Source organism: Thunnus thynnus, chromosome 24, assembly GCF_963924715.1.
Source record: "Thunnus thynnus chromosome 24, fThuThy2.1, whole genome shotgun sequence".
Lineage (NCBI taxonomy): Eukaryota > Metazoa > Chordata > Actinopteri > Scombriformes > Scombridae > Thunnus > Thunnus thynnus.
The window spans coordinates 15,986,508-16,003,282 of NC_089540.1; the positions used below are offsets into that span (position 1 = coordinate 15,986,508).

General features: G+C 34.3%; 1 protein-coding gene and 1 long non-coding RNA gene across 5 annotated transcripts in view; both read left to right on the forward strand.

Moving 5' to 3' along the window:
• Positions 1-16,775, forward strand: part of LOC137177247 (V-set and immunoglobulin domain-containing protein 1-like) — a 142,730-nt gene that overhangs the window by 51,337 nt on the left and 74,618 nt on the right. Inside the window, exons 12-17 of one of the 4 annotated variants that reach the window (XM_067583423.1) lie at positions 2,577-2,657; positions 12,768-12,854; positions 13,330-13,343; positions 13,486-13,618; positions 14,319-14,380; positions 14,490-15,279. In XM_067583423.1, coding sequence (XP_067439524.1) covers positions 2,577-2,657; positions 12,768-12,854; positions 13,330-13,343; positions 13,486-13,618; positions 14,319-14,380; positions 14,490-14,612 — 500 coding nt within the window. In that variant the 3' untranslated portion in view covers positions 14,613-15,279. Of the gene's footprint in view, positions 1-2,576; positions 2,658-4,413; positions 4,501-4,634; positions 6,428-12,767; positions 12,855-13,329; positions 13,344-13,485; positions 13,619-14,318; positions 14,381-14,489; positions 15,280-16,775 lie in introns of those variants that run through there. The other 3 variants (XM_067583425.1, XM_067583424.1, XM_067583426.1) reach the window with 3 other exon arrangements.
• Positions 8,008-11,375, forward strand: LOC137177252 (uncharacterized). The gene is made up of 3 exons (XR_010926031.1): positions 8,008-9,254; positions 9,725-9,794; positions 9,885-11,375. It is a non-coding gene; the product is annotated as an uncharacterized lncRNA (long non-coding RNA).

Below are 16,775 nucleotides of genomic sequence, written 5' to 3' on the forward strand. Positions count from 1 at the left end.
TATGACTCATTACATTTTCTTTGGCTGATTCTTCCTCACCTCTGACAACATTGTCAGAGTATTAGGAAATCCCATCTCTCATGACTCTACACATATTGTCCACTCTGTTAATACTATTAATATTGTTCTATTTGTTAATGAGAAGCTGTGTTTGTAAAGGCCACCTTCAACATCTGTAATTAATTCAGGTATTTAATCTCTAAAACTTTCTCAACTAAACAAAACCACCAGATAAAAGAGCAGTTATGAATGTTACAAATGTATTATTAATACCCATGTTGCACAAGTTTGACATTCACAAAAGAAAATGTAACTTATAAAACCTAATTATGAAACAAAACATGATTAATGAAGAATTCCAGTGAGTTAACACACACTTATTCATCTTCAATACAGGAAAATATGATCACTGGCAATGGCAAGGTAAGATAAAACATTTTCACTTTGGTCACCTATTTGTCTTTAATAATTTTAGAGTATTTAACATGACAATATTTTAAATAATATTCTGTTTTCATGCATCCAGCACTTTAAAGTAATTAATATCTAAACTTTTACAAACAAAAACCAGTGTTTCAAATGCATTCAATGTACTTTTTTTTAATTACTGAACTTTTAATATCAGTGAAATAAAAAAGTCTCAAATTGGACACATTGTTAGTTGTTGTTGATTTAGTAATGTGATGTTTTCCTAACAGACAAATGAAGTCTTACAGTCATCAATCATACTGCTGTTAGTTTTAACAGATGAAATTAAAACATGTATTCTGACAAATAGATTTATTTGCAACTATATACTGACAAAGACATATCTGACCAACATTTGTTTGAATAGCAGCAGTTAAAAAACTTCTAATATTGATTCACTGTGTGATAGATGCATCATGGTTGTGACAATTCTTTATTCATTTCACAGAGTATCTAGAAAAGAAGAGATACGGTAAGAACAACTATTTTTTTTCTTGAACTGTTATAACTGCAGTAAACTAGAAGTTTGACTGTCTGACAGATGTATTGTGGTTGTGGCAATTCTTTTATCATTTAATACTGATCTCAACAATTTCTGAGGTCCATAAAACATCCACCCAGGACCTGGAAACTCTCAATCTATTTAATGGAAATATGACAATAATTAGTTTATTTTTTAGTGTCAAATCACTGAAAAAGAAAGAGGACAATTACAAAAAGAGAAAATAATAACAACATAAATTATATTAAACATACATGATACTATTCAGTTATAGGAGTGGCAAAAATTGGATTTAAGAGGTGAAGCGTCGACCATGAACCACAACGTCTCTTTCTTCCTCACCTCTGAGAACATTGTCAGAGTATTAGGAAAACCCATCTCTCATGACTCTACACATATTGTCCACTCTGTTAATACTATTAATATTGTTCTATTTGTTAATGAGAAGCTATGTTTGTAAAGGCCACCTTCAACATCTGTAATTAATTCAGGTATTTAATCTCTACAACTTTCTCAACTAAACAAAACCACCAGATAAAAGAGCAGTTATGAATGTTACAAATGTATTATTAATACCCATGTTGCACAAGTTTGACATTCACAAAATAAAATGTAACTTATAAAACCTAATTATGAAACAAAACATGATTAATGAAGAATTCCAGTGAGTTAACACACACTTATTCATCTTCAATACAGGAGAAGCTGCTGAAAGGACAAGGCAAGGTAAGATAGAACATTTTCACATTGGTCACCTATTTGTCTTTAATAATTTTAGAGTATTTAACATGACAATATTTTAAATAATGTTCTGTTTTCATGCATCCAGCACTTTAAAGTAATTAATATAGAAACTTTTACAAGCAAAAACCAGTGTTTCAAATGCATTCAATTTACTTTTTTTAATTACTGAATTTAAAAAATCAATTAAATAAAAGAGTCTCAAATTGGACACATTGTTAGTTGTTGTTGATTTAGTAATGTGATGTTTTCCTAACAGACAAATGAAGTTTTACAGTCATCAATCATACTGCTGTTAGTTTTAACAGATAAAATTAAAACATATATTCAGACAAATACATTTATTTGCAACTAAATACTGACAAAGACATATCTGACCAACATTTGTTTGAATAGCAGCAGTTAAAAAACTTCTAATATGGATTCACTGTGTGATAGATGCATCATGGTTGTGACAATTCTTTATTTATTTCACAGCGTTCCAAAAAAGGTTGGATAAGGGTAAGAACGACTTTTTTTTTTCTTGAACTGTTATAACTGCAGTAAACTAGAAGTTTGACTGTCTGACAGATGTATTGTGGTTGTGACAATTCTTTTATCATTTAATAGTGAAGTCAACAATTTCTGAGGTCCATAAAACATCCACCCAGGACCTGGAAACTGCTGAGTCCCCAGATACCAGAAATGAAACTGGTGAGTGAAACATGATCATACTGACCCAGTAAGACTCACATTATGAAACAACTGGAACTTTTCTTTGTAAAAACTTTATAAAATTTGTTACCACTTTAACTGTTTTATCAGCAGCGTGTGACAGATGCATTGTGACTGTGACAGTTCTTTTAACTTTTTAACATTTTAACAGAGAGACCAGCAAGTCTTGTAGAAGAAACATCGCCCCAGGACACAACATCTACTGGGCCTCCAGAAACCAGTAATGAAACTGGTAAGTGAAATGTTTTAATATCCAACAGGTTTGATGGCCAAAGTCATGACAGTCGGATTTCACCCGTTGAAAGCACCAATTATATTCCCCACAGTAACTGCATTTACATTCTTTCTGTACTTAAGCACCATTTTGAGGTACTTTAACTTCACTCGAGTGTTTCCATTTTATGCTACTTTATATTTCATCTCCATTTCAGAGGGAAGTATTATACTTTTTACTCCACTACATTTATCTGACAGCTACAGTTACTGGGTACCTTGTAGATTCCACTTTTACATAAAAAACATGTGATCAGTCAGATCAGGCTATTTTCCTGTGTCAATCTATTTAATGGAGATATGTCAATAATCTGTTATTTTTTTAAGAGTAAAATCACAAAGTGTATAAAGAAAGAAGACAATTACAGAAAAAGAAAATAATAACAACATACATTATATTAAACATACATGATACTATTCAGTTATAGGTGTGGCAAAAATTGGATTTAAGAGGTGAAGCGTCGACCATGAACCACAACGTCCCTGATTCATGTTTGATTAGGGACCTTTATTGATTGTTGTTCTCCATCTCTCTCTCCCCCCGTCCCTCATTTTCTGTCATCTCTCCACTGATACTAATCAATAATCAATAAAAGCATAGAACGCCCAATAAGTTATTACTTAAATAAAATGTGAATGGTGTAATCTTTGAAATAATTAGATAACCTGCATCCTGTAATGTGAGCGTACGTGGGGGAATGTGAGGTCTGAGAAGTTTTGACAGGTCAGGAGGTAATAGGTAGCAGTTTGTAGTTTGACTTGAATGAAACCGTAAACCAGTGAATCAGAAGAATTGTAGCAGCTGCATTTTGGACTTGTTGTATCTTTTTAATAGTACAGAATACAAGACCTGAATGACCATGAATGAGAATTTCAGCATCTGACTGTGTTAGAAATGGGTGAACTTGGACGATGTGTCAGAGGTGGAAGAAAGTTACTTTAGTGATGTTGCTGATGTTTCCCTCGAATCTAAGATAAATGAAATTACAGGACTTCTTTATCTCTTCTTGCACTGTGACAGATTATTATTTTCTATTTATAAAGCAGAGTAGGGGAATGACAGACACATTTTTTACACATATATAGCAGTTCCACAGTCAAATTATAAGTCAGTAACAATATAACAAGATAGATCATGTAACTAATAATACCAATAAATAAATAAAATTTGACAAAACAATTAAACAACTTTTTTTTTTCCAGAAGAGAAGCTGTTTTTTGTGCTTTTTAAAAAATTGATAGAGCAAAATGAGTGATTAACACGAAGACACATGACACAGGACAAGACAAGAGGGACAAACAACAAAACAACAACAAAAAAATGAAACTTTTAGATTTTAGTATTGTAATACACACGTCTTATTTTGTGCTTTTTCCATTGGAGATCACTAAGGGATGCATAAAAGCTTCATCATCAATTTTAAAAAAAAAAAAAAAAGTCTAATTGGACACATTGTTAGTTGTTGTTGATTTAGTAATGTGTTGTTTTCCTAACAGACAAATGAAGTTTTACAGTCATCAATCATACTGCTGTTAGTTTTAACAGATAAAATTAAAACATATATTCTGACAAATAGATTTATTTTCAACTAAATACTGACAAAGACATATCTGACCAACATTTGTTTGAATAGCAGCAGTTAAAAAACTTCTAATATGGTTTCACTGTGTGATAGATGCATCATGGTTGTGACAATTCTTCATTCATTTCACAGAGATGTCAGTGTTGCTTCCACCTGTCCAAGAAACATCCACCCAGGACCTGACATCTGTTGTGACCCAAGATCCCAGTAATGAAACTGGTGAGAGAAATATTATTGTACCCAGTCAGAATGATGCCAAAAGTTACAGCAGCAACAGCAGTAAACTAAAACTCTGTGTGACCTGCATGTATTAGATGTATTGTAATTCTGATAGTTCTTTTATCATTTTACAGAGGAGTCACCAATGATTCCTGATAACGCTGAAACACGCTGCTGATGGATGAACAGACAGCAGATCCAGAAGATGAGGCCCAAAGCTGAAGTACTTTGGGTTTGTTTTTACTAAAAAAACCTGCAGGATTATACCAAACAACAGATTTGTTGTCTGTCAGGACAGAAGTTCAGGGTTTCATCACTGAATGTAACTGCTTTGGGCTGATCCTTCCCAACAGATGTGACTACAAACAGAGTTAAATGCTGACAGCTGTGAGCAGGACTGTGTGAAATACCTGCAGCCAGGTGGAGGTTTGTGGTTGTGCATCTCTAAATTAATTTATTAAGTTGACAGTGGTGACTGTATTTGAGTTATTTTGTTTTTGTTCACCCAAATCTCTTGATTTTACATTTTGCTCTGTTTCATTGTGTCTTTCATGAGCTGTAGTTTAGTTTTTAGTGACTCTAACTTACATTTAACATTTAACATGAGCATTTCGTGGCACAATATTAAGACTCCATCTCACTGTAAAGATGTAATTTTTTATTGTAGAGAAATACACTCGACTATGCAGGATGTGTTAAAACAGCCCAGAAACAAAGTAGTTTACAAATGGAAACTCATGTTGTTGTTGTGTTATAACCTAAACATTTTATCAGGTATAATTTATTCTTTGATCAATCCTTACTTGAAAAGGCTGATTTTTTTTATACTTACTGTATTTTTCATACTTCCAAGTGAACTTCTTAAGAAAGCTTAGAGTAACAAGAATCCTCTAACCTTCACCAGAGCCAAATTAAATACAGTACATATCCAGTTTATGAGGGTCAGATGATTACTGGCTTCTACAGGAAGTTCTGAGGTCTGAGGAACATTTTAAACTGCTAACATGCCAAAGAGAAGAAACAAGTTATTGATTGTAGAAGTAAAAACTTCTGCAGATGATCCAGAACATGGCGGCACGTCTGGTCTTCAACCAGCCCAAAACAGCACACGTCACCCTGCTGTTCATGTCCCTCCACTGGCTCCCAGTTGCTGCTCACATCAAATTTAAAACCCTGACACTCGCTTATAAAACAGCAACTTAAACGGTTCCCACCTACCTGAACTCTCTCATTCAGGTCTACACTCCCTCCTGCTCACTACGCTCTGCCAATGAAAGGCGCCTGGTACCACAACAGGGCTCTAAGTCGCTACTAGACTCTTCTCTTCTGTAGTTCCTCGGTGGTGGAACGAGTTACCAAACTCTGCAGAGTCCCTCAATCTTTAAGAAAAGACTGAAGACCCAGCTCTCTCATAAACACCTCTGCACTTGATGGACTGAAGGAAGAGAGAAAACAAAACAATTTAACAAAAACAAAACAAATCTGCTTCTATGCACTCTATGTCTTGCCTCTGTGCACTGCCTGTTGGCATCTACATCCTATTGGACTCAAACTTAGTTTCATGGTACTTAACTGGTGTTGTTCTCTCCTGACTAGATCCTTGTTTGTGTTGTATCAGCTCTCAGATGTACGTCGCTTTGGATAAAAGCGTCTGCTAAATGAAATTTGTAAATTGTAAAAAAAAACAGGATGTGTTGAGTCCCTGGAAGAGAACAATTTTATTCCTATAATGTAAAATGTCTCAGGTTTTTAGATGATGTTACAAGCTGCTGCTGCTGCTGCTGCTGCTGCTGATGATGATGATGATGATGTCAGCACTTGTGTTTTGTTTCTTTTCTTGATGCTTTTTATGTTCTATGTAAAGCACTTTGAATTGCCTTGTTGTTGAAATGTGCTGTACGAATAAACTTGCCTTGTTCTCACAGTATGACATCTTTATTTATGTTTTTTGGTTACAAACAGAGGTAAGTGTACTGTAAGAATATGGGGATCATATTTTGATATTCTATTATAACTAAACATCTTTATTTAATTTTTCAGGGGCAGCGTATTTTAATAGACCAACATCCTCTATCAAATAATGCTCCCACTACAGAATCATTTTATATTACATCACTACTCACTCCATGTGTTCTGTAAGAATAAGGGGAGAAAGTTGAAATACTCTGTTATAACAACTTTATTATTATGATCCCAAAGACAGTAAAATGTTTTATAAATTTTAATTTCATGTGGAGAAATAAAACCTACTATATTTTAAATCTAGTTAAAAGGTGGTTTAAAAGCTTTAGATTTTGAGTTGCTTGTCAGAATAAACTGGTTTAGGAAATATCTCTCTATGTGGTTTCACATAACAGCAACTCCACACATTCTGTATGAGTAAATAAATCATGATACACTACAAATGTTTCATTTATAAGAAAGCAAAACCTTTTACCAACTATTCACTCACATATAGTATATGTAATGTATAAATGTGTATAAAGTCTCGACAGCAAGGTTACATAGATTGACAGTGGTGCACTATATTGACTCCTGAATCATTTCTCACTATTGTAGTCTTACTTGGAATTATTTGTATATTTGTATAATATATAATTACTTATATTATACACATGAAAATGGTGGTTTAGGTTGAATGTCTTTCATTGCTTGATCATAGTTTGAAAGCTTCAGCGATACAAAGATTGTATAATAACGCTAATTGGTTTTCATCCAAGTTTTTATGTCTCCAAGTGGTTCATTTGTGGGAAAAATTGTATCTTTTCTTTTTTTTAATGTTATCTCAACCTTCGGTGAAAAATGTGTTAACCTCTTGTTCTAATTTTTCCCCATTTTTTATATCAGAACTTTGTTTTTTCTTCTTTCCTCTCCCATTAATCATCTCACGACCCCTCAGATTTATCTGGTGACCCTTTGGAGGGGCCCCAGCCCCTAGGTTGGGAACCACTGGACTAAACTAGCTAACTGTATATAAAGTAGTGTAAACTAGCTCCACCTCCAGCAGCTACAACAGTAACATGCTGCTCTAACACTGATGCTTCAGTATTAATTATCTAATGATGTCATATATAATAATATATCAGTCAGAGAGACCAAACCACTACTTTTACTGCAATACTTTAACGACATCAAGCTCATAATACTTATGTACTTTTACTGCAATACTTTAACTACATCAAGCTCATAATACTTATGTACTTTTACTGCAATACTTTAACTACATCAAGCTCATAATACTTATGTACTTTTACTGCAATACTTTAACGACATCAAGCTCATAATACTTATGTACTTTTACTGCAATACTTTAACTACATCAAGCTCATAATACTTATGTACTTTTACTGCAATACTTTAACTACATCAAGCTCATAATACTTATGTACTTTTACTGCAATACTTTAACTACATCAAGCTCATAATACTTATGTACTTTTACTGCAATACTTTAACTACATCAAGCTCATAATACTTATGTACTTTTACTGCAATACTTTAACTACATCAAGCTCATAATACTTATGTACTTTTACTGCAATACTTTAACTACATCAAGCTCATAATACTTATGTACTTTTACTTAAGTAGGATTTTTCATGCAGGACTTTTACTTGTAATGGAGTATTACTGTATAGTGTACTTAAGTAAAGGATCTGAGCACTTCTTCCACCGCTTGTGTCAGTTGAATATCTTTTGGACTGTACTCAGACTAAATAAACATGGCTGTCAACTCTGGGAACTAGTGACGGGCCTTTTTCATTAATTTCTAACATTTCATAGACTTGACACTTGTGTGATCAACTAAAACTAATCAATACATGAATCAGAAGTGGTTTATTGCTTGTTCTCATGGTCAGTCCAGCAGGAGAGGGAGAATCTATTTAAATAGAGAATTCTATTTTCTCAGTAAGATGTTACTGATCTTTTGGTTTAATTCCACAAAGGAGGATGAACAATGATTATATGATGTCGATGGTCGCATGTGGCTTCTGCCCTCCATTACTGCAGCAGCGAAAATGAAAATACTGTATTTTACCATCAAATCTTACAGTAGCCTACTGTCAATGTCTGTTCTTGGTTTTGGCTTCAGAAAGCATCAAAATTTACAGTGTTTTACCGTATTTAGAAAGAACAGTACTTTACTGTTAGGATTTGGCCGTATTTTTACAGAAAGTTATTACAGTGTATGTGTGTGTATGTGTGTGTGCAGCAGCTGCCGCTGTGTGCGCGACGTGCATGTTGTGGTTAAAGCCTCTGATTGGTCAGCCTGCAGCTTCAGTTGCTGCAGTGTATCTGCAAGGATCATGAATGCAGCTTCATTAATTTCTGTGCTGATATCATTCCAATTCATTCAGGGAAGCCCTCAATCTGATCTAACAAAGCACAGGAATTGTCATTTAAATGCGCAGTTTTAAAGGAGTGGCCGGGGTAGCCAGTGCCACCCCTACAATCTGACTGGCCACCACAGATGCCACGCCAAAATGTCTGCCGCCTCACCGGCTTCCACCTTGCTGTGTGGCGGGTGTTTGGCTCTGTCTGTCACTGTCTCATTTAATGGGAATCACTTCATTGACAACCAGTACTAGGAAACTCAACCTAAGGGCCCATCTCATCGGCGTTTCTGTGAGCAGCGTCACATCCAGGTGACTACTGTTTGCGTTTACTAACGTTACGCAAAATAGAGTGAAATAGAGGAATTATCCGTCCGGGAGTGAAGAAAGAGAAAGAAGAGAAAAGAAAGCAGGACAGTGGTAAGTGGATCATATAGTAATGAATGATGATAAATGATGATTGATAATAGTAAATGGGAAGCCAAAAAGTTAGTTAGCAAAGATATATGATGTCATGTAACATGCAAGCTAGCTAGCTAACGTTTTAGGAGTTGGTAAGAACTTTACTAATGCTATCTAGCGAGCTAACAGAATTTAGCTTGCTAGCTATTTACCTTGAGATTACATGAGACTGATTAAAATCTAATGTAAACTAAATAAATAGTTTTAGCTTTGGAAAGGCTTGTGAAGCCAGCCTGTGAAACTGGTTAAAGTTAAGTAAATCAAATGAAATTAATCAAAAAATATGATATGACAGGATAATATAAATTAATAAGGCCATAAGAAATATTTAAGATTAATTTCAGGAATTCCTATGAACTCATTCTGAATATACTTTGTGAATATTGCTGCTTAGTATCATAGAGTAGCCATTTCTTATCTCTCCACAGGAACATTGGTGAAGTTCCTATCAACAAAAACAGGGAACCAGTCCCCCTCCAGGTCCTGATCCTGATGAATGTGAGTTCATTGCATCCTAATGGTGTTGATGAGATACGTCATGCTTTTCTAAACATCATCATGACAAAATGTTCCGCGTTATTTTTTCAGGTCCATCAACTTCCACCATCTCCAGCACTTTAGCAACAGCAACACCACCATCCATAACTAAATGTATTTATTACTGTTAAGTAGTCAGATAAGAAGATTATTATATATGTTTTTTCTGCTAACATTAGTGTGAAAAATGTTTAAGCTAGATGTTGATGAGCACTGATGTCATACTGTGGGAAGAGAAAGAACATTTAGAGTTAGCTTTGAATTCATTTGCACTTGTTATTTATATTTATTTGTTTACTTTTTTACTTTATACTTTTAAGTTGTTTACATTTCTTATTTCATCTTATTTCGTTAATATTAAACTATGTGTTTTTAGGAGTTTATTACGTTTGATTTTCCCTGTTAATATAAATGTGTCAAAATAAAAATGTTTAGATTCCATAAATGCTTTTTGATTAATATCTGATTATTTAACAGGTGTTCTGGGGAACATAATGGTAACAAAAGTTGGTCAGATGGGCCCCGCGGGATCTTCTGCCTGGGACCCCATCAGTCCTCACCCCTTCCCCAAACAATCTGTAGCTGTTGGGTTATAATTATTACAGCTGCTGCTGATATGAACATGCCACTTGTTTAATCCAGATAAGAGATAAATACAAATACTGTAGAATATCTGCACTTGTTAATCACATGCCTATTACTTCCACATAGAAGTGCTGCTTGTGCTGTTGTTGACGTTGCACTGTTCTCTCATCTATGTTTCTGATATCTCTGATTGCACATCAACAAAACATTGTTTTCTTACTGCATCAGTCATCAACCTTGTTATCATCCCCAAATCATAACATACATTAGCTTATCATAATAATTATTTTTGCTGTTCTTATTTAATTTGAACATTTCTGTGTAGCACACTTTTCTTGCAAACTTATTTAATTATAGCAGAGGTATAGCTTCCATGAAGTCAGTTTATTATTATTATTGTTATTTCAGAGTCGCCTACCTTTTGGTAAAAGGTCTCATCAGCTCTTTGAATGGCTTGTTATAGATCCATGACCACAAATACTTGCACAGGTTTAGTTACAGGTCAGAGCATTAATTATATAATAAAGGAACCTGAAGATGGAAATACAGAAGGTGGTAATGGTAATTCAATCAGGAGAGACTCAGTTTCTATGTAAGTGAATGTTATTTATTTAACATTGAAAGGTGGGCATGTCATAATGAATCTTAGCTCTGTGATGCTAAAAGTTGAAGATTGATGGGTGGATGTCATTATAATATCGGTTTAAACTGGTTGGTTCAAGGCTGCATAAACACACATCATATTTTGTTTTACAGGAAGAAATTGATTGGATTTTGATACAAGAATACAAATAAATTGATTATTTATTTATTTATTTATTTGGTATATATTGTTAAATAGGTGCACAATATGACCGGGGATGTGATCTAAAAGGGTTAAAAAGACATTTTTCATTTCATCTCGACTTTAAACAGAGAAACTTGCATTCACTTGTTTTTAATTTATTTTATTTTATTTTACAGCAGAACCACTCTACAGGAAAATAGGTGACAAAGCTGTTCTCACACCAGCCTCTGTGGTGAATCCCATCAAGAGCATAGTGTGTAAACATGGACCCATTATTGCTGTGGGGTGGTACAGAGGCGGGACTTTCTCCTACCAACACTTCAAAGGTACAACTTTAATCTAAATCAAGGTGTTTGGTAGCCAGAGATCAATGATTTTACACATTAGTTTGAAGTTTTTGATATATTTAGGTTGAAATATTGGTTTAAATTGGGAGTCTGAAATATTTTTCAACTGGAAATTAATTATATTTTTAGGAATTCTTTCACAGTATTTAATAGGTTTATCCCAGATATTTTGGCTAAATGAATGGATTATATTATAATCGAGGGGTTTTGAATGTGTTTTCTGCATGAATTGAGTTTATTTTAAGGAGTATAACCCATTAAATTAAAAATACAATTACTGCAGACCCTGAATTTTCACCTTTATTAAAATGTTAAGGCCCATTAAAAATATACTGTTAAATAAGGTTCACTTTCATGTGTTTTGGTCAACAAGCCCTTAAATTTTGCAATATCTAAATATCTGAGGATGTTGCAATCCAAAGATTTATTAATTCATTATCTCTGTAAAACCCAATTAAATACCTTAATTACATAATTGTCAATGGATAAATGAAAAGAATTCAGGTTATAAAAAAGGGATTCACTTGCTTTTCTGTGGGAAATCAAAACTAGACTTTTTATGTATGAAAATCAGCTGTTTAGTGTTTTAAAGTGCATATTTCTCCAGCTGCCCACTCATAAGTGACCAACAAAATCCCTGTTTAGAGGCTAAAATTGTGCATTTTGCAGATCGTTGTATACTGAACACTTTAACTGGAGAGCTGACGATCACAGGACTGACTCCAGACGACAACGGCAGCTACACAGTAGAGATCAACAACAAAGTCACCAGCAAGACTGAACTCCTGGTTATCTGTAAGTGGAGGAATTGTGTATGAAGTTTGTCTTAGTTTATAAAAAACTGCCCTAAATTCAAAGGAAATGTTTTTGTTTGATTGTCTATCAGCTCCTGTCTCTAAACCCACCATCTCCTTATCGTGTGAGTCTGAGATGACCTACTGTGTCCTCACCTGTAATGACAACATCACAGACGCTGAACCAGTCACCTACTTTTAAAGTGTGATATGACCACGACTACTAAAACAGAAGATAACTGAGACTTTCTTCAACTTGCTTCATGCTGTATTCACTTGGCACAACTATAAATCCTCCTGAAGTGTTAAACAAATACATTTTCTTTAACTATTTTAATAATTTATGAACAGTCATGAACAAGAGATTGCATGACTGTTACAGGTGTATTGTAGTCATGATAGTTCCTTTATCGTTTGACAGAGAGGTCAACAACAAGTCCAGATGTCCCTGAAACATCCACCCAGGACCTGGAAACTGCTGAGTCACCAGATCCCAGCAATGAAACTGGTGAGAGAAATATTATTGTAACCAGTTGTAATCTATTGAAGGCCAAATAAAGAAGTTTATTTTCAATGTTAAATCACAATGTCTCACTTTACAAAAAGTGCTCTCTATATACGCGTCTGCTTGGGAGTATATTAAGGCCTTAAGGCAGACAGTGAACAGTAAAAACAATTGAGAATAATGCACACAAGAAAAAAAAATTATTAACATGTAATAAAATAAAATAGATTTAAAGTTATAATAATAATGAAATAGAGTGAAATAAAAACTAGAATATAATTTTACAGCATTAATACAATAAAATAAGTGAATAAAATAGTAAAGTAAATAATGTCTATAAATCATTCTTAATCTAAAGCCAGGCTAAAGAGCTTTTAAGTTATATCTGAAGATATCAACACCTCCATCATCTTTGTTAAATATCCACCAAACATCTGAACATGTGATATGTTTTCTTCTTTGTCTCCTTCTCATGTAGAAACCAACGATCAGGTGTGTTTCTGGACAGAGAAGATGCTGAGTCATGACAAGTGGAGATTAAACCCACTTTAATACAGTATTTATACAAACTTTTTATCTTTCCACTGATAAAAAAAACTTCTGTATTTTTATTAAGTTGTATCTGTGTGTGTAGAGGAAGCCTTGCAGGAATTACAATGAAGGTGGCTGTTGGAAAGGTGACAGTTGCCACTACAGACATGTTTGCGAGTTCGCCCTGAAAGGAAACTGTCCCAACGGATCCAACTGTCGGCTGAAACACCCCGGAGGTGATTATGGGAAAATAGGAAAAATCCTTCCTATTGTAAAAATAAAGGTTTGGAAAGGGAATGGGTTATATAAGAGGCTTGTCCATTGGATAAAAAGAACAGAAGTTAATGAAATAAACATTTAGAGGTTTTAGACTCTTATTTATGAAGAAAAATAACTACAGTATTACATTCTTAATTCATTTTACAGCAGACAGCAGTGTTGCTGTACCTGAATGTTGTTCAGCAGTACAGAGCTGATAAATGTTAAGTTAGATTACTTAAAGCTGCTGTATGGATTATCTGCTGTTGTTAGTGATTGTAAATACAATATTCACTCTCTATTTAACTTTTCTTTTGGTCTCCACCAACTTCTGAGAAAAATATTCAGCTAAATGTTCCACTTTATTCACTGAGTCGTCACTAACTTTGTCTGCTGTTACAGTACCTGCTGGGCAGGTAACATATAGAAGGTTTATCAGAGCTTTTAAGAAAAACAACAATGAACTAAAAGAGGTGAAAAAAACTCTAGAGCTGAGAGAAACTGCAGAATTCTTTATAGGTTTGTCATTATGATCAATATCTTTCACATCACACAGTCATTTGATACATTATTCATATAAAAATATAGATTAGTGCAGCTTTAATGCCCCTTAAAAATAAAATAATAATCACTGTTAGTGTTTTTAAATGTTTCATCTTGCTCTATTTCATCAAGCAGGCACCAAACCACAATGGCAGTTTGAGGGAGACAGTGGGACATGGTATGAGTTCATATACAAGGTAAGTTATCTGCAGAGTGGACTTCATATTTAGCTGAGAAACTTTATTCGTCTCTGAATAATAAATACATTTCAGCATTATTATGATTTGAATGGCCTTTTTTCTGCAGAGGGGCACAACTGAATGTTCAGTAAACAGTGATGAAATCGAGAGGAAGTACCAGCAAAACTCCAACAGCAAAATGCCCTTCACAGTGAACAGAAACTACTACGAGCTGGACTTTGAAGGTTGAGTTATGTTTTAAATATTGTGATAAGAGAAAAAAATCACAAAGTTAAATTTCTGTATGTGAAATAGAGACCGCTATCAGAGTTTAGTTAGTTGTGGTGAGTTTAAAGTAGCTGTTGATGCCCAGAGGAATTTCCTTGAAAGAACTGCTCTATTTAAACCCAATGAAATATTCATGAATTATTCATTTATCACTGGTAATGTTATTCCTACAAGATGGTGAATTGTATGCTAGCCTGTAGAGAAATTTCCCCTTTTTGCATCTTCAGCAGACCTGGTCTACACTGTAAAAGACTCTATGTTACACTTAAAGGAATATAATTTCATATTTTTGGAAATTCATTTATTTGTTTTTTGCCAAGAGTTAGATGAGACAATTGATGTACTACCCTCATATTAGTGGAAAAAGTCGAAACATGGCTTTGTGATTCAGGGTTGATGTCGAATAATGTTAAAATTAGAAGATAACTCCTTTAGAGAAGTTGAATTAGTTTTCCCTCAGCATTCCCCATTGTGATACGTTAGCCTGGAGTCACACTTCAAGCCACTATTTCTCAACAATATTGTTTTATTTTTATTATCATTCATTATTTTTATTTATTACTTTATGCTTTATTGTGTGTCAAGACGTTTAGCTTTGAATAAATAAAAATAAATAATGTTTTCATTTATCCTAAGATGTTGTGTGATTTCTTTGAGCAACAGTAAACAGAGGTCACTGCTTGGAGAAGAAGCTTAAATTCAAGCTTTAATGTTTCCTCCGGACACTAAAGGTTATTTGTGGAAGGTGGTGCCCAGACGAGGTTTTATATTAATAAAAGTATTAATGTTCCAACACGAACAGTGGAAATTAAACATGATTACATGTGTAGTAATTATATTCAAACATGTGCAATGTGGGAGGGGAACCCCAGACTGTAGGGGCTTGACTGAGTGACGTCAGCTGTGCTCCAAGATCATAGTGGTTGTACTGACACTGGTACTGTGATGGTCAGGAAAGAGTAGAGCAGCCAGACTAAATGCACACACAAGATAAACTCTTCAATGAATGAGTAGTAAATTCATGCACTGATCAACAACATCTGTCAACAGGATGTGAGAGAAAAAGTATTATGAAAGGCAAAACATGTCTTATTCCACCACCTGGTTCACACACACACAAAAAGGTGGAGCATAGAAAACATCACATACAGTATGTACTGTATGAAGGATAACTCTCATCCTTAAAGTATTTTGGTTTAGTTTCTGTGTCTATTAGTGAACCTACATGAAGTGAGAGCAGAGCGAGCTTAGTGCCAACACAAGAGGATGAACACCAGGGTTCAGGTAAAAGTAATAGTATGACTATCATCATTGAATATCTTCATCACCATCATCTGACCAGGGCTCAGTGGTCACAACTGTCTGAAGTACAAAAATAAATGCAAATACTTAAAAAATGAGAACTTGCTGCCAGTAGAAATGTCTCCTGGTCACTCAGTGTCTGAACAGTCCACTTACAAACTGTGGATTAATGGTAATAAATATGTTGATGCTTGTCAAACTGCTCATTTTTAGCAGTAACATGCAGACACCAATATATCACATTCTGATATCTGATGTTGGAGGACATCAATTGAAAACTAATTGTGCTGGCAGTGGTAAACACCCCTGTTATTATTTAGACTGTAGAGCTGATCCAGCTGTGCCAACATAAATATATATATATATATATATATATATATATATATATATATATATATATATATATATATATATATATATACAGGGATGACACAACGGCTTCATCAAAGTTTATCTGTAACACATCAAAAAATCAACAACTTGATAAAAATAAGACAGTTTTTGTAAAAAGCCTTTTGTTAAAACACATTTCTCTACTACATTGTATTTGTATTTGCTTCATCATACTGTAGACACAGTCAAACAAACATGTTTCATCAGCTGACATGTAAACACTTTAAACTGTTAACCTCTGTACCTCTCCCCGACAGAAACACAAGTTATTGTTATTCAATGCATTTACCATAAAGATGAGAATAGGTGTGCACTCAAAATTTAGGGGCAGGTACCTGAGGACAGGCTGATTAGCAGGATGAGACACACCTGGGCCCGGTGTGCCCCATGTATGAAACTGGAGAAGCTACCAGCTCAGAGCACATGGAAA